Genomic DNA, 21,353 nt, shown 5'->3' with positions numbered 1-21,353 from the left:
TTCCAAACATAAGTCTTATATTTGCACTTAACTTAGGATGTCTAGGTGATAGAACCATTTTGTTACCTCACACCACTCACGCAAGCTCATAAAACTAGTTAACCACACTCAACATTTCGAGCATAATCCCCAGGTAGGAGGTGTTCCGTAGACCGTCAACTTAAATACCTCCAGCTTTAGATAGGATTATATATCAGTTGAGATTGTAACCGTATTTTATAAGTTAATGACCTATTTTAAGTATTAAAATAATTTGTTAACCTAAGTGAGCATGCTGCTTATCTTTGTTATGGATTTTAATGATTAATCCAATTTTATAACAACTTATAAAACAATAGACATACTTTCCATCCATAACATTCATTAAAGGCATTCAAACTTTAATATAACACTTATATTAAACATTAGAAACTCTAATCATGCATACTATATATTATAACTAATTTATAGCAAATGATTATGCATGTAACATGCTTTCCTACGGTGGGATTTAAACAACACCAATATGGTTCAACTTTGGCATCCTAAGCAAGCAATAATAACTAATTATTACAAAATAATTAAAAACAGCTCTAATTTTGAATGTGGACTGCTTGAAATATGGTTCAACTTTGGCATCCTAAGCAAGCAATAATAACTAATTATTACAAAATAATTAAAAACAGCTCTAATTTTGAATGTGGACTGCTTGACCCGACCCAAACTGAACCTGAACCACCCGAACCGGGTCTCCAAGGCTCCAAAAGAGGCTGAACTGGACCATCACGATCTGAACCGGTCAATAAGTCACCGAACGGGTCAAACCGATTTCTTCTCATGAACCGACTCCGTCACGTGTGCCTTTCTAGACTGGGATGAACAGCATCACGAAGCTTCATCCCAGCGTTGCAACGCTTCAGACTCCAAGATGAACAGCATCGTGACACTCTCTAAATAGCGTCGCGATGCTGCGAGGGCAGTAGCTCTAGTTCAGATTCTGCAGTTGACAAAGCTTGCTTCGATCTTCAATTACAACCTAGTTTCAACTCTATTGACTCCAATAAAATTACAGACTTTAGAGCACACATATAAACTCATCAACCAAGAGCCAATTACAAATTAAACTTCATTATCAAAGAGAAATCTAATGCCAAAGTTGAATTTCAACCATATCAGTCAACCAAACATGCATTCTTAGAAATTCACCCACCAAACTCAAATTAATGTTAATTAAGTGCTTAAATCATACTCTGATACCAATTGATAGAGTAAACTTACATGCAGCAGAAGAAATCAGAATCAATAAGCACTCTAATTACACTTAATTTGAGTTTAAAAGCATGCATTGAAACTAATTTCAAAGGAGAGGGTTTCAACACAACACCTTTGTTGAAACTCAGCAATTTTAGCTTCTCTCCAAGAATTGGATCCCTAAATTGATAGAGGACCACCGCAATGATCTTCCCTACTATCATCTATCTTGGATTGAGAGGTGGAATCTTTGAATCAGCTCAATTTGGTAAAGGGAAAGAGAAGGGTTTTAGAGAAAATGTAGAAATCTGGAAAATACTTTGCATGAACCTCTCCAATTTCAGAACTTTGAGTATTTAAACTTTGAATATTTATCAATCTAACTCATGCAAGTATTCTCTTAATCAGCAACTTGACATTTCAAGCTACACAATTTAGTGGGCTTCGATGTTAAGAAATAGATTAATCCACCTCAATTAGATTGAAAATGTTGAAGAAATCCACTATAAATTGAAAATCAATTTTAATTTTCTTTTTCATTTTCAATTTTCATTTAATTTTCAGCAAAATTAAATTTAGTTGAAAAACCAAATATGAATTTGATTTTTAAAAAAGAAAAAGTTTTATTTAAATAATTAATTTAAAAAATTAATTAGTTAATTAAATAATAATTTAATATCAAATATTAAATTCATTAAACACCTAATTGATACATGAATCCTATTCATGTAATACAATATTTAAATCAATATTTAAATATTATAATCTATCCGATTAGGTTTAATTTCATTAAATTAAACGCTTAACTATATCAATATAATTATCCAACCTTAAATTAAATTTGAACACTTCAAATTCAAAACCCTAATTTCGATTTTGAACATTTCAAATCCGCTCAATTCACTAATTCAAGAATAATTTTACGAGCTAATAGAGGAACCATATGGACCTACAGATCATAAGTTCCAACGATTTGGCGATTAATGGCTAAATTCGTTAGACCAAATTAATTAATATTCGTTAACTACCGAGACATACCACTATAGCTCGATAGTTGCACTCTCTTCATTGTAGATATATTTTTGTCCACTTTAACTATAAATATAAGTCGATCCTTCACTAGTCGTTTGTATTTATAACTAGGTCAAAATTACTATTTTACCTCTATAAACACATCTTGCTCCTTAAGCTTTCACTAAACCTCTATTGAACAATTGGTTTATAGTCCAACATAATAAACCATGACCCTCTCTCTAACCCTAAATTGGGTAGGAGTGAATTCCATCTTACAGAACTATATCCTCAACTATCTATCAAGTCTTATCTTCAAATGGGAGGCTTATTGAATAGTGTTATTGGACTACTCTCACCTATATAGATCAAAGGATAATCCAGAATAAATAGGAGTTCATAGTTAGTTCAGGATTAAAATCTAGTTACCATAGGTCATCAAATTTGAAATAGTCAGTTTTAACGGTAAACGACCGTTATAAGAAAAAGTGACTATTTCGAGGTCCGGTCTTACGTAAACATCCTTTGCATAGAATGTTCCTAAGAAGCACAGACACATATATGGATACATGATACGGATACGATATGTTAATTTCTAAAATACTAAGATACGGATATGTTGAAGATACGGATTTTAGTATGATTTGAAGAAGTGGTTGTTGTGTTAGATACTTCTGGACTGAGTAGTTCTTCATCAAACCCTCATTTGCCTACCGTCTCACCCCTTCTAAAACTTCGGTACCCCTTGGGGTCCAAACCCATAAGGAAAAGTAGGGGTAAATAAGAAGGCATTTTCTTGTTGTCCCAACCTATGTGGGATTCTCCACTTTTCTTTTTCTTTCCTTTAAAAATAAGAAATTTTCACCAATAGTAGATACAGACAAAAGAAGAAGATCGAGATGAAAGATGAGGGAGGATTTTGTTGGGCATTTTATATGTTTGTAAACTAAGAGTAAAAAGATAATTTCACCTCAAATAAGACTGAGCATTTATTTATACTATGTTGATTTTCAATCCTTATATTGAAACATCTCAAAGATGAGGCTAATGGTTCTTTCCCTGTCTCGCTAGATCCTCTTATCAACTTTTTAAAGTTGGGGTTATCTGGAGTAACCTTATTACAGCCTCATTGTGGTGTATTTGGCTTGAGGGGAATAGGCGTATATTCCAAAATGTTGAAAAGTATCTATGTAACGCCCCAGACCTAGGATTCAAAATTTGGATTGGGCACCTGATGGCCCTGACATTCTCTTGCATCCTTTGCGGCCTGCCTACGTCGCCCTTACTTGTCTTAAATGCTTGTAGAAGTGAAAGTTGTACCCATAAAACAATATTGATCCTTTCAGCATGGTTTGTCCTCACTTACGTGCATCCTAAAAAGATCTCAATGAGGTTACCCAACATAAGATTGCTCCAAGCTAAACATACTTAACTTTGAATTTCCTAGTATTGAGCCACCAAAAAGGAAGGCGCACCTTATTGGTATAGGTAGTAACTTTCAATTTTTGTAAGCTTTTCTTAACTATACTTTCATGTCCTCAAGATCCCTCTCATTCAGATATGATCTCAGTTCATTCATGTCCCCCTACTAAACTCGGGTCATGATTAATCATCTCACTTGTGAGAAGACATTTAATCGCTTGCAGCATTTTGGTCTACAAAATCACACTTATTTTGTAATCATGATGCTTCTTCTATTACTTTAAATTGGAAGGCATTCTTATAGTTTTCATCCTTTTTGTACTGAGCTTATCTCTAGCTCTTTATTCCTCATTGGCCTTCCTTTGCTCTTATTGGAGAGACTATCTTTTGTTTGAATATATGCTCTTTCTGGCTTTCTGGAGGTATGGTGAGGGTACTACAGTTGTGACAACCAAGTTTATGTGGCCTGGTGCACCTACTGATCCCTCCCGAAATAGTATTTTGTTAAAAAATATGTTAAAATATCACTTTCATACTTATACTTTGGAATTGGTTCAATTTTAGTCATTGTACTTTCTAATGTCTAATTTTAGTCCATGTATTTTCAATAAATCTTAAATTTAGTCCCTATTACTAGTTTATTATAGATTTTTTCATTACTTTTAATTTTTATTAACATTTTTACTATTAATTTTGCAAACATATTCACATATTGTATTTCTTAGCATGAAAATTATCATGATTATTTAATCAATTTTGATAAAAATTAACTTCAAAGAACTAAATTTAAGATTTACTAAGGGCCCATTTGATAACGTTTTTATTTTCTATTTTTTATTTCTATTTCTCAATTTTTTAAGAAGTTGAATTGTTGGAAAACCTGTTTCTTTTCTATTATATTTATTTTGTTTCTCGCTGACGACTAATTTTGGCCTTTCTTTGTTGGTTGGCAACCGCGTGTCAGGCGTTAAGGGCGTCCTATGTGCGGGTTCGAATCTTGCGAAATGCGATTTTATTTTATTAGTTTTATTTCTTTCCTTTATACCTCTTTCTTTTGCCATATTTCTTTTACATTTATTTCTTTATTCTATTTTTATTTATTTGCATTGTTAAATATTTATATTTATATGTTAATTTAATTTTGTATTTCAAAATTTTCAAATCCTAAAATCCAATATGTACATTTAAATATTTTTAAATATTTTTAACATGCATGTTGTATATTATTTTATATTTTAATGCAAGTTATATTTTTTTTAATTTTACATAATTAAATTATATTTAAACTATAAAATAAGAGAAAAAATGAGAAAAAAAATACAAGAAACCAGAAACAAGAAATGATTATCAAATAAGTTTATGTTTATGTTTATTCTTTTCGTAAAACAAAAAAAAAAAAACCAAACGTATTCTTGTTTCTAGTTCTAAAAAATAAGAAAAATGAAAATTTAAAACAGAAACATTATTAAATAGGCCTGAAAATAAAATATGTTTTATGGACTAAACATATAATTTAAATTATATTTTTATCATTTAGATACTATAAATTTGCTGGTCATTGTTATTATTTTTTCTTATTAAAAAAATCATTTTCTTCTCATTGTCTCTATCCTTCCCATTCTACATCTCATTTGGGTCACTTCCTCTCCCTTTTACTATTTGATTTTCAATATCCCCATTCCCATAACTAAGGAAAACAGAGAGGGAAGAAAGACTTAGAAGATATATAGATAAAAATAATTTTTTTTTTCTATATGCTAGCTACTTTAGTAATTTAATAAGTGCAAAATATATAATTTTTGACATGATTTATAAATAAAATCGATCTATTTCCTTTCTGAATACTCAATTACCAAAAATACAATGAACCCTCATTGAAAACTTAATTAAAAGAGAAAAGGAGTGAAATTAATTCTTAAGATTTTAAAAACATGTTTTAATTTTTGTTCATATTTTTGAATATTATAAAGCTTAATTCTTTTTTTTTAAAAAAAAAAAGAAGAAAAGAGACAAAAAAAAAAATAAACAAATAAGAGGCAGAAAAGAAAACACTTCAATCACTTTTAGAAAAGAAAAAGAAACTTCTTTAAATTTCAATGAGTAACAATGTAGTTTTTATTTTTTTATTTTTTAGTTTAGTTATACTTTTCTATCATATTTTAGTGTGTGACAACTGAATTTATGAACTTCTTTAGGAAATATTTTAAATACTACCATTTAAAAATTTTGTAGCAATTTATCTCTACAATAAAAAGAAATTTTATCAAGGGTCGATAAACTTTTTTATACCATAGATCAATAAACTAATTAAGGACCAAATCAACTAAAAAATTTTAAATTTTACATAATAAACATTAACATTAATGAGGTACTTACAAATTTTTAACTACATGAACTAAATTATTACCTACTAAAATGTAAAAAACTAAATCTCATACCAAAAAGTGGTTTTTAACCTATATTTTTGTTTAATAACATTCACTTAGTAATTGTAACCATGTTACTACATTTTCGTTGATATGTCAATATTTTTTATTGATATTTTTACATTTTAACAAATTTGACAAGTGATATGAGAGATGAATTGACGTTTCATTATATCTCAGAAGAATATATAAAACATAAAAAATAATAATAAACAACAAAATGTCAATAATATAAATGTAACATAAATAATAAACATATTCACTTGTTTGAAAAGCATCTAATTAAGACCTTGACTGTCACTATTGGCATTTTAAAGCTAATTTACAAACTTCCCGCTATTGCGTCTCGTGTGGTTACTTCACGAGATAAAAGATGGAAATGAACTCAACTTTACGAGATAAAATTTTGTTTTCGTAAAGTTGAGTTCATTTCTATTTTTTATCTCATAAAATAACTTCACAAAACAAACTTATAACTTTGTGAGACAAACGACATATTATCTCTTTTGTCTCCTAATGTTGTAAGTTTGTCTTATGAAGTTATTTCACGAGACAATATACTTATTTACGAACTCAATTTTATGAGACAAACGACTCTTTTCAACATAAAAAAATAAAAGGCTATTTTTTAACTTACTTGCCTCTTTTGGAATTCTAAAAGAGGAAAGAATTGTTCATCTAATTTTGGGCCCTCTAAAAAGGATTATTCTCCTGAAGTTGGGATTTCATGTAAAACATTTCTATCTTGAAAAAAAATGTGAAGATAAAAATTGAAGTTTCTAATTTAAGATATGTGAGTTAGTTAAATGGGTTAATTTCATATTCAAGACAATTGAATGAACATTTATTGAAGGACAAAATATTTTTACATGGTAGGTCCAATTACAAATTAAAAAGATTAAAAAAAAAAAAAAGTAGATTTTAAAAATGAGATTATTTTTTAATTGGAAAAAACTTTTGGAACAAAATCCGGCAATTTTTCCTTTTTTTTTTTTTCTTCTTGTTTTTGGGTTCTAGAATTTATTTATCATATATGTATATATAATATTTCAAGAAAATGGGAAAAATTGAAAATGAAAGAAATTAAAATCCATAGTTGTGGTGTGGCATCCACCACGTACCGTCGTACTACTGGTCGGTGCCAGATTTTCTTTCCTTCTCCCAAAAGCTTAAATAAACACAGAAACACATTTCCTCTCCAAACAAACACTCCAAATTCCCATTCTCATTTCCTCTTCCTTTTCCACTCCCAGTTCCAATTATGCACTCCTTCGCCGCCGGTTGGCCCGGCGTCTGGCTCTGCGAGGTCTGCGAGCAAGCTCCGGCCACCATCACCTGCAATGCCGACGCTGCTGCCCTCTGCCCTTCCTGCGATGCTGACATCCACTCTGTTAACCCCCTCGCTCGTCGCCACGACCGCTCTGCTATTCAACCCTTCTACGACTCTCCCCCGTCTGCCACTGTCGCCTCTGTCTTCAAATTCCTCATCCCAACCGAACCCCAACACGATGCCGTTCACCCCGATTTGAAATCGGAGGATGTCTTCTTCTCCGATATGGATTCATTGATTGATTTTGATTACCCGACTGCTGGTGATGGAGTTGTTCCTGAACAATCCAATCCAGGAACAGAGTCCACTACGCCGCCCACCGATTACCCCACTAGAAATTTCTGCGGCTTTGAGCTCTGTAGTACTCGATCTAAACTCGACGCCATTAGCTACCCATCTCAGAATCTTAGCCATAGCGTAATTTTCTCTCCAACCCATTTTTATTTAAGTCAAAAAAATTCTTGCCCAACTGATTTATACTATATTCTATTCTGCTGCTGTGCTGCTCTGTTTTACTCGGTATTACTCTGTTTCAGGTTTCTTCGTCTTCTTTAGACGTGGGAGTCGTGCCGGATCAGAACACAGCCTCCGACGCGTCGTTTCCGGTGGGGCAGATGGCGGAGAAGGCGGTGCAATTGCGGGGGATGGATCGGGAGGCGAGGGTGTTGAGGTACAGAGAGAAGAAGAAGAACAGGAAATTTGAGAAGACGATTCGGTATGCTTCGAGGAAAGCTTATGCTGAAATTCGGCCGAGGGTTAAAGGGAGGTTCGTTAAACGGAGTGAAACGAACTGTGAAATTGACAGAATCTTCGCCGGCGCCGGCGTCGGATTCATCATAAACGATGGACGATACGGCGTCGTTCCGAGCCTTAGAGTTTGAGGAAGTGAGACGAGTGGGGCCTACGGGAATTTGTGAGACCCTGTTTGTTGGTTTTTTAAGCCTTCAGGGTCTGATTTGGAATATAATTCCCATGTAATTTCAAATAATTTTCAAATAAAATAATTGTTTAAATGGGTGACTGAAATATAAATTATGAAAGTTGAGGACCAAGGTAGTTAATATTTTAAAGTTTATAAATTTTTTTTAGCACAAAGTTTATAAATTAAATATAAGAAATGTATAAATTTAAAAATTAAAATAGGATTTAAATATTGATGTCACTGTTGTTTAGCATTGTAAAGCATCTATTTATTGATGTTAACGTCAGAGACTCACTAGAATTGAAATTAAGCTTATCTGTTGTGTCTGGCTAGGTTGTAGTTTTGTCATCAATCTTACACTAATTAGTTAGTTTAGTTGATATTTCAAACAAACATTTACATAGATATGAAATTGTTGGACCATAATAAAAACTCAATAATAATGAGCATGACTCAACGACCAGACAACTTGTATTATCAACTTTGAAGGACATTTGATTCTCTCATTCCACATGTTGACAAAAAAGAAAAACTATTTTGGATTTTTTTTTTTCGTGAGTTCAACTTCAACAACATATGGAAGGTGAGATGATCCAAACATCTAATCTTTTAATCGAGATATATATCTAAACAAATTGATCCACGATCAAGATAACGAATGAACTCGTTAATATGTTATTTAATTAGACTATCATATCTATATCTATATCTATCTATCTATCTATCTATATATATATATATACTATATATATATAATATTATATTATCATTCAAAAAGGAAATTTTCAATTACTCTTTCATTATATCCGGTAAAAAGGAAAAAAAAAAAAAAACAAAAGGAAATTCTCTCTATTATAATGAGCTAAACTAATGTTTCCCTTTTGGAAAAATATTTAAAATGTTGACATCTTTTGTTGGTTAGATTTGAGCAAGATTAGTGCAAAAACAATGGGGATAAAATCATTTAGTTAAGACAATAATAAACATTTAATTAATAAGTCAACTCACTGAAACAAAAATAATAATAATAATAATAATAAAAATAATAATAATGTCAATTGACATGAGTAGAGTTAGAATTAAACTTTCAAAACATAATTAAATTGTTAACATAAACGTAATTTAATTAGCCAACACATTAGCTAGTTCTTCATTTCTCTCAAAAAAGAAAAAGAAAATGTTAAACGACATATTCAAATCTAAACCTTACCATCTTGATGTGATAAAGAAAAAACAAAAACGTAATGAATTCTTTTTTGAAGTTTAACACTACATATTTAAACCAAATTTAAACCGCTGATTCTATTTGGTAACCATTTTATTTTTTAAAATTAAGCCTATTGACACTATTTCTATTTCTAATTTTTTTTATTATGTACTTTTCACCAATTGTTTAAAAAATCAAGCTAGATTTTGAGAACTAAAAAAAATAGTTTTCAAAAAGTTATTTTTGTTTTTGAAATTTGATTAAGAATCCAACCATTGTATTTAAGAAACATGTAAATTATGGTAAGAAATGTTGATGAAATGAACTTAATTTTAAAAAACAAATACCAAAAAGTAAATGGTTATCAAATAAGGCTTAATTTTTTAATTTTACAATTATTTTGTTTCCTAATCTAAACTTGAACATAATGAGCGAGTGACATGTTTTTCAAGTTTAATATACACCGGGTGAAAATATTCATATCTATAACTTCTTGTTGCAACATGTCTATCTATAACCAAGGTTCAAAATAATTGTATCAATGGAAATATCAAAATTTCAATTTTATGGAAATTGAAAATATTGATGTGAAATTGATGGAAATTACTATGATTAGTTAATAACAGTTTCATGGTGACTTAACTAAATTATAGTTATTGACTATTTTTAATCATCATTTCTAAGACAACATTTAGATGTAAATTATAAATGTTTGTATAAATGTCAATGTGTGAGCAAACATTTAAAATGAACTGAAAAAATAATTATAAAATAATATAAAATGGTGTAATTAATTACAAAATTAAGTGAGATAAAATATTTGCATATAAAATAATTCTGAAATGTTTATTATAAAGTGATATATGGTCTAGTACCAAAAAGATGGCTTTGGAACATCTATTCTAGAATCTTGATAATTTTGATTGAAATTACAATATTGCTCTCAAGCCATTCTATATTGAAAATATTGAAGATAGTTACTAAAATGAAAATGATAGAACTCCTACAACCAACCCTATTAGTAGATACATCTCATTAATAGATGATCTTCCTCCTTCAAATGGATAATAATTATTTGATAGAAAGTCATTGGTGTGTGAAACTATATAATTATATGTAATTAGAACCATAAAATTGAAAAAATTGAACTGAACTGACATGGTTAATTCCTTAAAAAATCCAATTTATTTAGAAAAATTTCCTATCAAAATTTAGTCGAAATAGGAGAAAAAACTAAATTTCCCCTATTGAAATTTTGAGACTATCAAATTTCGATCGAAATTTTGTATTACGGCTATATGCCTATAACAACAAAATTGAGCATCATTGGTACCTATAACTAATTCATCGATGTTCATGATGACAATTGAAATAATTAATATCTTGTGCTATTCTTATATTTGATTGAACTATCATATAATATTTTGTTACATTCTAAAAAGGAAATTTTCATTTATTCTTTTTCTCTACCTTTATGTCTCCTTCAAAATAAATGTAAATGTGTTTCTCTCCATTACGATAGGCGATGAAAAAGTGTTACTCTCTTTAACGGTTACAACGAAAATATTTAAAAGCTTCCACTTTTAAGCTGGCAATGTTTTTTTTTTTTTTTTAACAAAAAAATAGAGGAATTTTTTAGTACAATTGAGTAGGAAAATTCGAATAACAAATCTCATGATTACTAATAAACTTCCATGTCAATTGAGCTATGATCGCTTTGCGTTGACATATTTAAAAGCTTCCCTCTTTCTTTATATTTGTTTTGTTTTTTACAAATGTTCCCTCAATTCATTTCTCTTGAAATATATCAAGATATTGATATTGCATTCAAATTGCAAGGATGCATGTGTCGAATTAAAAATAAATAATTTTTAATCAGTTATAAATAATAAATTAGTTAATTAATTAATTAATAATAATGTATTTAAAATTTAAAGATTGTAATTTAAAACTAAAAGGTGTTGGGATATAAATAATTTTATTATTTCGTTTTGCAAAGAATTTGACGCTAAATATGATAAGAATGATAGGCATAATATGAAATCAAATTAGTAAAAGTCAAGAGGTCAAAAGTTCAATCTCCTTTATTGTCATAGTTGAAATCAAAAAAAAAAAAAAAAAAATGTTAGGCCTAAAATGTTTTCAAATTTTTAACAAACAAGCATAGTAATTAGAAAAGTAAATAATCGTAAATCAAACAAAAATAACTTAGCTCATGTTTAGTAATCATTTGGTTTTTAAAATTTATGTATATCTCCTCACAATTTTTCTCATGATTTTCATATTTCTTAAGTGAACTTTTAGAGTTTTGGTATTGACTTGTATTTTTAAAGTAATTTGTCGTGGCTGTTGTTCTATAGAATATTTTCATCATGTCCCTTGAAATGTCTGATAGGATGTCTCTCGAATTGCTATTTTTGTCATAATATATGTTTCTTGAATGGAATTATTTGGTGTTTATCTTCGAAGAGAATTCTTTCCTTCTCTGTGTTGGAGCCTTCAAATTTTGGTTTGGTTATCCTTTTATGTCATGTGTATATATGGCTGAGTTATCATGTTTTAGGGTTACACCTTTTGAAGATTCATGTGTCGCCTTGGGAGGTTGTTCAAAGAGCACGTGTCAATCTATGGTGATTGCGAAATGTTTGTTACTGTCGATCTTGAGGAGATCTCTTTCTCATATTAAATCATTCTACTGCATCTTAATAAAAGATTCTCACACCTACGGGAACTAAGTATTTCAAGTGAAGTGGTCTTTATTTAAAGGTTCAAAGACCACTTCACTTAAAGGTTGAAAGATAAGCGTTCTTGTTGAGAAGGAAACTCACACTTAGGGGAATCTAAGTTTCATAGAGAAGGAGTCTCATATTTAGGGGAAACCCAGGGGAGTCTAAGTGATCATTAATTAAGTTAGGCTATTCATGTGTCATTGTAATTGTCATCTATTTACACATAAGTACAATGTTGTAATCAATTGACTTTATATTAGCCAAATTATCTTTTCTGGGCATTTTTCCTCAGACATAGATGGTATGCACCGAATTGTGTTACCATATATTGTCTTCCGTCTTTTAGCATTTTTATCTGTGCTTTACTATATGTTTTTGGAATTCCTATAATATTATGTGTAACAAGTCACATTATTTGTGTCAGATAACTCATCTTTCATGAATTCTTAAACCGATTTTCGAAAACTTTTTTTGAAAACTATTTTTTTTTAGTTGTAAAAATTCTACTTTGATTTTGAATTCACACTTCGAAAACGTAGACAAAAAAACCTATAAACCAATAGATGGAGTGAGATTTATAAATTTAATTTTCAAAAATCAAATGGCTACTAAATGAGATCTTAATAAATCATTCTAATTATTTTTAATATAAAATAAATAAATGTGGAGAGCTTATATTTTTTAATTGATACATTAAAAGTAATAAAATGTAACCTTAAATTTATTAAGAACGTGGGAAGAAATAATTAATGTGATTTTAATAAAGTCATAGAGTTTTTTTCTGAGACAATATAAACTCATAGATTAAATCAATGGAAATTGAAAAATTATAACAAATTTATTTTTAACAAAAGACTTGATATTATTTATCTAATTATATTTAAACATAGCATGTAAAAAGTTTGGAATCTCAATAGTTTTTATAATTTTTTTTTTTCATTTCATGAACTCTAAATTTAACTATTACATTAGTTTTCACAAAAAATCGAAAGTTCTACTCCATAAAAATAAAAAAAATTAAAGCATTCAATCATAGTATTAAGAAAAAAAATAATAATGTAAATGGTAAAAAGGATTGGCGAATTGAAAAACGTGAGCTATATAATATAATATAAGAACATATAAAATTGAAATAGTAATATAATATAAGAACATATAAAATTAAACTAAATTGATAGTCATAAATGATATTGTTGATAAGTACTATCAGTGATGTATTTCTATTGCTACATTAAAGGATATTGTTGATAGCTACTATCAGTGATATCTTTCTATTACTATCAATATAAAAGATATCACTAATAGTATATATTTATCATGTAATGTAGTATTTGAGATGAAATGGCTCATCGAGATTGTTTGATCGTGCATAAAAGTTTTCATTGATAGCATGATATGATAGTATCATTGCTCATGATATTCATAACTACATGTTATCAGTGATACTATTGATAGCTTCATACTCTTAAAGTCCTATATAAAAAGAAAAAAAAGTTATTGACCTGTTTGATAATGTTCTCATTTTTCATTTTATAAACTTGTTTAAGAACTATTATCATTTCTTATTTCAAACTTTTAATAACTGTTCCTAAAAATGGTACAAACTTGAGTGACTAAAAAAAGTAATTTCTTTGAAATTTGTGTTCATTTGCTATTTATATTAACGTTTCGTTATAATAATCAAACTTGATGATTAGTTTGTTAGTATTGATGAGGGAGAGAGAAATATTTGGAGAGATGAGGAGATTGGGGAGGCAGAAGTAAAAACGGGAGAAAAGAAAGAAAATAAAAATAAACTGAAGAAAAGAAAGAAAATAAAAAAATAAAAAAATCGTAGAAAGGAAAAAATTTTAAATTTTTTTTAAAAAAATGGATAAAATGAAAGAAAATTTAAAAAATAAAAAATGGAGAAAGAAAAGAAAATAAAATAAATAGAAAAGGAAAGAAAATAAAAGATAAAAAAAAGGGAAGAATAAGACGTGCAACAAAACAAGGGAAATTGGAAATTAAAAAAAATCAAAAGTTTCAATTGTAAAACTTGGGCCCTCAAAGTTTTAGTTGCAATCACATCTTCAAACTTTCAATGGTAAAACACCACTCCTAAACCATATGGTTACAGTTGCAAACAAGGGAGATCATATATTAGCAAAAGGACAAATTGCAAACACCACTCCTAAACCATATGGTTATAGTTGCAATCACACCCTCAAACTTTCAATTGTAAAACTTGGGCCCTCAAAGTTTTATAAATATTCAAATTGGACACTCAAACTTACATAGAGATTTTAACAGTTGTATAAGTTTAAGTGGTTAATTTTATCATTGGGAATCTAATTTCTACAACTATTGTAAGTTTGAGGGTCAAATTTTAACATTTGATAGAAGTTTGAGGACCTATTTTTTACAATTAAAAGTTTGAAGGTGTGATTACAAATACCATCATATTTCATGAGTGATTTTTGCAATTTGCCCAAAAAAATGGTAGATGAAAGTAATTTTAAATACAAAATTGAAATTATTAGTTCACAGTATTTAATAGTGGTCTTATACAGTAATTTAACATTAATAGAAAACTTTGCGGATATAGCCAAAACAAACAAACTTGTACATAAAAACACTTTTGAGAAAATATAACTGGACACAAATTGTATCTTTATTTTAAATAGTTTTTATAAAAAGTGTTTAAATGCAAAATGTCTTTTCGAACAAAATTTCACCACATGTTCAAAAGCTTAACCACAAATGGGTACCACAATGACTTCATCTTTCAAAGCTTTCTACTTCTTTTGTTTAGCACTTGAGGATTTTACTGATATAGTTAAGTCAGAGCTTGACAACTCTCTTATATCATTTATTATGGGGACAATGAACCTTTAAATATCTTAACAATGGTAGGCAAGGATACAACCCACTTCAAGTATAAACACTCGCGACTTTACTTCTGGTTCACTTAAAAGACCTCATATTATTGGTGATAGTTGCCATCTCTTATATACTCATGACCATTCCCTTATCTAGTCAATGTGAGGTTTTAATCACATTCCCAACATCAACATGCATGCATGATAAACACTAACATGCAATTTGACATAAGAAACCATAAAAAGCCATAAATCCCTTGATGACTACCTTTTTTGCGCATATTACACTCCTACATTTTATTAATGTGAAAGTATATTGTAATTTTGTTGTTTGTAAAATATATGTGAAAGTTTGAAGTTGACATCTCAATTGAGTGTATAAAATTTATAGGAAAAATATGTGTGCATTGAAGGATTAAACAAAAAGTTAAGCGAACAAAAAATATGTTGGGATTTAGGCCCCAAATCTCGTGGTTTGTATTATATAAACAAATTATTTATTTAATAAAATAAAAAGTTATTTTATTTAACATTTAGACATGCATAACTCAATCCTATAAACTAAGATTCATGATTATTTCATGTAACTTGGACAGTATGTGGTTGATAGGTGGATCATGTTCAAGTGATAATCTAAATGGTCTATAGTATATGCATAATATATGGATAAGGCTGGGTACCTTATCGTAGTAATATTGTGGATATGAACCATTTTGTAATACTTATAAATGATTTGATCCAAATCATTCATGTAGAGATATGCAAATGGGGGTATCCTATATAAAGAGTTTGTATAAGACCAGATCGAGAAATAGTTAATCTCTCTTTATAATACCGTTGACTAAAGAGATTAACATTTTATAGGATGACCACATGTAACTCGATCTCAATTTTGAGTGAGTTATGGAATCCTAACTTTGAGGGTCGTCCTTTGATTTATATGAGGGAGAGTGGTCTGTGTCACCAACTTAACAAGCCTACCATTTTGGGGACAAGACTGGGTAGGGAGTTGAGAATGTAGCTACATAATATGAAATTCACTCATTCCAGACTATAGGGCAAAATAGAAGAGTTGTTCCCTTAAGTACGATTTTAGATCTTGAACAATAGGGCGCTTACCTCTCATTGGCCCAAGAGAATTTTGTTTATGATAAAACCATAAACAAATTGTTCATTAGAGAATCAGTGGGACTTAAGGAGCAAGATATAATTACAAGAATAAAACAGTAATTTGACTCAACTATAATTATGAACAACTCGTGAATGATCGATTTACTTGTAATGGTTATATTCATGGACATAAAATATTCTACCGTGCAAATAGTGCAGTTATGGATCTTTAGTAGAGTAACTCATAGTTAATGAATGTTGATTAAATTAATTAAAGAGTGGAATTAATTAATCTTGGATCATTGGAGCTTCTAATATTAGGTTCATTAAGTCCCTTTACTAGCTCACTAATGGGTAAAAATAAGGATTAAATAGTTTTGAAAGAATTTAAATTGTTCAAATTAAATAAGCAAATGTACATTAATTGTATGAGATATAATTAATATAATATATGTAGATACATTATAATATAAAATTAATTTTGAATAACATTCAAGATTAAACTATATAATATGAGAGCAATATTTGAATAAGATTTATATAACATGAATACGAGTCACATTGAAATTATAAGTTAAATTAATATGGATGTAATTCATAATAAAGTTGAATATGATTGAAATATAGGTTTTATTAAATATAAGATAATTAATTAATTTAGATTTAATTTTATTAAATAAATAAATAAAAATAACTTCCCTGCATTGCAGGAGAGTGGATGGGTGAGTGGGTAGAGGGAGTTACAACTCCATTCTCTCTCACAAACCCTCCCTCAAAAAAAAAAGTTATATTAAGTTTTATAGAGAAAACTCTCTATAAAATTCTAATTCCCTTTCCTCGTTCAACAAAGATTCCTATAAAGCTTGATCTTTGTTGGGGATATAGTGAGGAAGTCTTGACGAAGGTGTCCACTTTGTTCATTGAGATAGATAACTAGTTGAGAAAAAGAAATTGAAGAAAGGTCTTCAAAAGAATCACCTTTTCCCTCTGTATTCCTACTGCAATAGAAAAAAATATGCTTAATCATTGTTTTTCCTTCTCTGTATTTTCTATAAATTCTAAATCATAATTAACAGCAAGGCAATCAATACTTCTACTTGGGATTCGATTCCTTCAAAATAATCACAAGAAAAGTATACTATTTTAGATTACAAAAAACTACAGCAGATATTACTAACTTAATAACTCAACTTTGTACTGCAAACACATATTTCCTAACTTCATATTAAATAATACCGTATCCCAACCTCAAACTTCCCTAACTTTACTAACATATTAACTCTAGATTTCAAAACTCAATTTAGTGCCCCATATAACCCTAAAATAGATATTTGTACTCCCAATCACACCTTATATATATATAGTTATCTGAATGTGACAGATTTTAAAAATATTTTGGAAACTGGATAACAAAAATTTCAAAAATTTTTCACCAAAAAAAAGAAAATGGTTATAATTATAGATCGAAAATGATTTTCTTTATTAAAAAAAGTTAAAAAGATGAGTAAAGTCATTTGAATAGTTCAAAACAAGAATATACTTTAAACCTATAGAAAAACATATTGAAAATGTGACACAATTGGTTTGTTTGTAGATGTGCTATTTATCACATTGTCAAATCTTCACCAAAGATTTTAGTAAAAAGACATCTTAAACGACGTCATATAGTTCCAATTTTGGAATTAACTCTTGTCACGTTTTGGACTCATGGATTTGGATTAGCCGAAGAAGGAATAGTGAAATGTATGTGTTTATGAATTGATTATATTACTTATTATCTCCTTCTATGTAAAAATAATCTCCTTATATGCAAAGGTTGACTGTGAGTGTTGAAATTTTCATTTTTTTTTTAATTAAAAATATTGTCAATCGTGCTAATTTAGTTTTGCTATGTTTTCTATTAGCTACAAAGTTAACTACACTGAAATTGTTAAATAGCTTCTAGCACTCTTTATTTTTACAAATATATGATATAATGAAATCCCTTTATAAGAAAAAAATAATATAGTAAAATTGGTAATGAATGTATTAATTTGAGATGTGTAACACCGTGTCTACTAAGGGTGGAAGGAAAAAACAGCTACTTAAACTGACAAAAATGAATCGTCGGTTTAAGTTAAAATCGGACTGTTTGGAAGTTTAGGATTTAAAATATAAAAAATCGAAGAGTTTCATTGGAGTTTGGGTTTGGAAAAGAAGAAAGCTGAATGAACCAAATCGACCGATACTATGTCGAAAATTTCAAATACCATTTTGTCTTGATGACGTGCCAATGGTAGTGTCAATTCTTTAGGTCTTGAGTTTGAGTACAAAGGAGTAGATGAGTTTCCTTTTATTTTGATTTGCCCATCCTTGACCTAATCCAGTACCTAAAAAAAAAGTAAAAAGGAAAGAAAGAGTACACATGTCCATGTTATCGTGGTGGATCACGAACGAACTGACCAAATTATCAGTCTAAACAGTTTTGATCGATGTGATATACATACCAAAAGCTCGGTTCGATTTCGATTTTTAAAGTTTCCTTCAATGTAGAGTTGGTTCAACTCCAATTTTGCACAACAATGAAGCCGAACCAAGTTGCGCTTGCACCCTAACACCTTCACCCAAATAGTGGTGTTCTATCGACCTACCTTATACTTATTCGACTTAATATTTAACTTTCAAATATATATACATATTTTGTAAAGTAAAAATTTGAAGGACCACCTTCATTGTCCAACATTTTCCAGTGAATACCTAAACTTGAAAAACCCTTATTATTATACATGGATTACATCCATGTACATGAATGAATAGATTGATTCGATCTAAAACCACCCATACACATATAATTGTCACTAGAAGAATTTCGGTCGGTTGCAACTGAAGCCCAAGAATCAAATGAAGCCCTTTAAACTGACATTGAAGCCTAGAATCTGTCCGTTTTTTTAAATTCCGTTGTCACATCCATTTTTCAGTCAAAAAGTATAACATGACACATCATCATCGAACGTTATGACTATGACATATTATTCATGTATGGATTGCAAATCTATTACATTTAATTCGTAAATTCTGCTATAAAATCATAATTTAAAAGGCCGTACAATAATTCATCCCTTGAAAACACAAATTATAAGTAATACAAACATTATGATTTTACAAACATTATGAGTTTATTGTCCCTCTCCACTTGGTAAGTATGGATCCCTTCACAATTCTTCTTGAATAGACCCCCCTAACTTCAACAGTGTGTGGTTATAGGCATCTTTGTCTGACCACTGTTGTTCAAAGGATCATAAACAAAAAAGGTTTAAGACAAAGGATTGAAAGTGAAAATGTGATCAGAATTCATATTCAACTAACCGTGTTTATTGGGAATGTGAATTCTTGTAGTGAATGGTTGGATCTAGACTTCCCGAAGAAAAAACATAAAGAGGTTGCAATACCAAATCTTTACTCCTTTGTTGCACCTATAAAATAAGAAAACTCAATAGTTGAATAAATGTGAGAATCTTCTTTTTCAAGATCTTGATGAAGAGAATTTTGATTACCTAGATATGAGATATGAAGACGATGAAAAATTTTCAGCAGCATAACGAAGCTACCACAACAAAACAAAAAATTTACCTTGAAACTGTTCAAAGAAGCATACTCCCAAAAATATTTCACAACCACTTGTTCTCAACAAAACTATCAAAATTCCCAAAAAATGAATATTGAAGAACACATACATGAATAAGCAAATTTAGCTCACAATGTACTTTAAATCTCAAAAGTTGTGACAAAAACTACCATAGTGCATGAATAACCCACAAACTACCATAGTGCAACCCACAAACTCGAGCACCTTGAATCAAATCTAAACTACAAACAAAAAGTACCCATGAGTCATAAACAGGTATTACATTCTAATCCCATATGGTCCAAAGAGAAATATGCACACTATAACTTCTCAAACATGAATTTCCATATCATTAGAGTCACTTGAAAACACTTAGAAACCGTGCTTAAAACTGCAAGCATTCAAAAATGCACTTACCAGGAACAATTTTTATGTGAATCCCTTGCTGTTGCAAGAAATCCATCTCATCTCCACCCCTTCCAAACACCAAAAAAACACACAAACGACACCATTAAAAGTATAGGGCAGAAAAATTCATAGGCTTACTAGATACACCATCAAAATGCAACTTCTCATATATGTAAAACATTTGCTTTTTAGGAGCTCTACTATATTTTGTCACACTATCATAAAAAACAAAGGAGCTCTTATATATTTATTCATCTAAAACTTCTTTGCAACCCATCAAATTAATATTTAAGTCGAATTAGGAATGGGAGTTTGAAGATTGCGTGTAATACTAGACATTTTAAAGGGAAGAAATGGAAATACGTTTGTCGAAGTAGGGGAAGAGAGGGCCTGGTTTGTCGTTGATGGTGTGAGTGTCGAAGGCTTGGTGGAAGTCCCAATTTGTTGGCTTGCAACTGTCATAAAAATCTTTGATCTCATTTTTTAGAGCTCTATTTTCAAAAGTTAAAAGGTATTTATTAACTTTTTTCTTTCTGAGGGATTCATTTTTGGTCCAATTTAAAAACTGAGAAGTAGAGTAGTGAAAATTACGGGGATATTTGGCCAAGAACGAACCTGGCAGCGCGTGTGACGGACAAACGAACGATGATGGAGGCATCAATTGGAGCAAAGATTAGTTCAGCACAAGTGCCAATAGCGTTTTAATCCATTCCCTGCAGAGCTAACAGAACAGAAAACAATGATAAGGATATAGAACTAGTATAATTTCAAACACAATATTCATCCTACAACATAGTAACAGAGCTTGTACCCGTCCCCAATGATTTGGAAAATGATATAATTTAAAATAAATAAATAAAATAAAATGAGGTGGTTGTAAGATGGTCACCATGAACTTGAAAAGAAAGTGGTAGAAAGATACAAAGATGTTGGATCAAAACTCATTCTTGAAGAACAAACGACCTGATATCTTATTGCCCATTTTTATAGTTTTATTCAAATTTTAGGTAAAGACTTTAGTCATGCGCGAAGTTACCAACCTAGCCAGAGATTATCAATTAAAAGCATAAGCTTCAAGAAGCTAGTAAATAAG

The 21,353-nt window shown here is 29.8% G+C and overlaps 1 protein-coding gene across 1 annotated transcript; it reads left to right on the top strand.

Moving 5' to 3' along the window:
• Positions 1-7,350: 7,350 nt before the first annotated feature.
• On the top strand, positions 7,351-8,459 carry LOC120079223 (zinc finger protein CONSTANS-LIKE 5-like). Its single transcript, XM_039033384.1, has 2 exons — positions 7,351-7,836; positions 7,956-8,459. Exons 1-2 carry the CDS (start codon positions 7,351-7,353, stop codon positions 8,298-8,300), a joined length of 831 nt encoding a protein of 276 aa, XP_038889312.1. The 3' UTR covers positions 8,301-8,459.
• The last annotated feature ends 12,894 nt before the right edge of the window (positions 8,460-21,353 follow it).

This window comes from Benincasa hispida, chromosome 6, assembly GCF_009727055.1.
Source record: "Benincasa hispida cultivar B227 chromosome 6, ASM972705v1, whole genome shotgun sequence".
Taxonomy (NCBI): Eukaryota; Viridiplantae; Streptophyta; class Magnoliopsida; order Cucurbitales; family Cucurbitaceae; genus Benincasa; species Benincasa hispida.
This window is presented reverse-complemented; position numbering and strand designations above follow the sequence as displayed.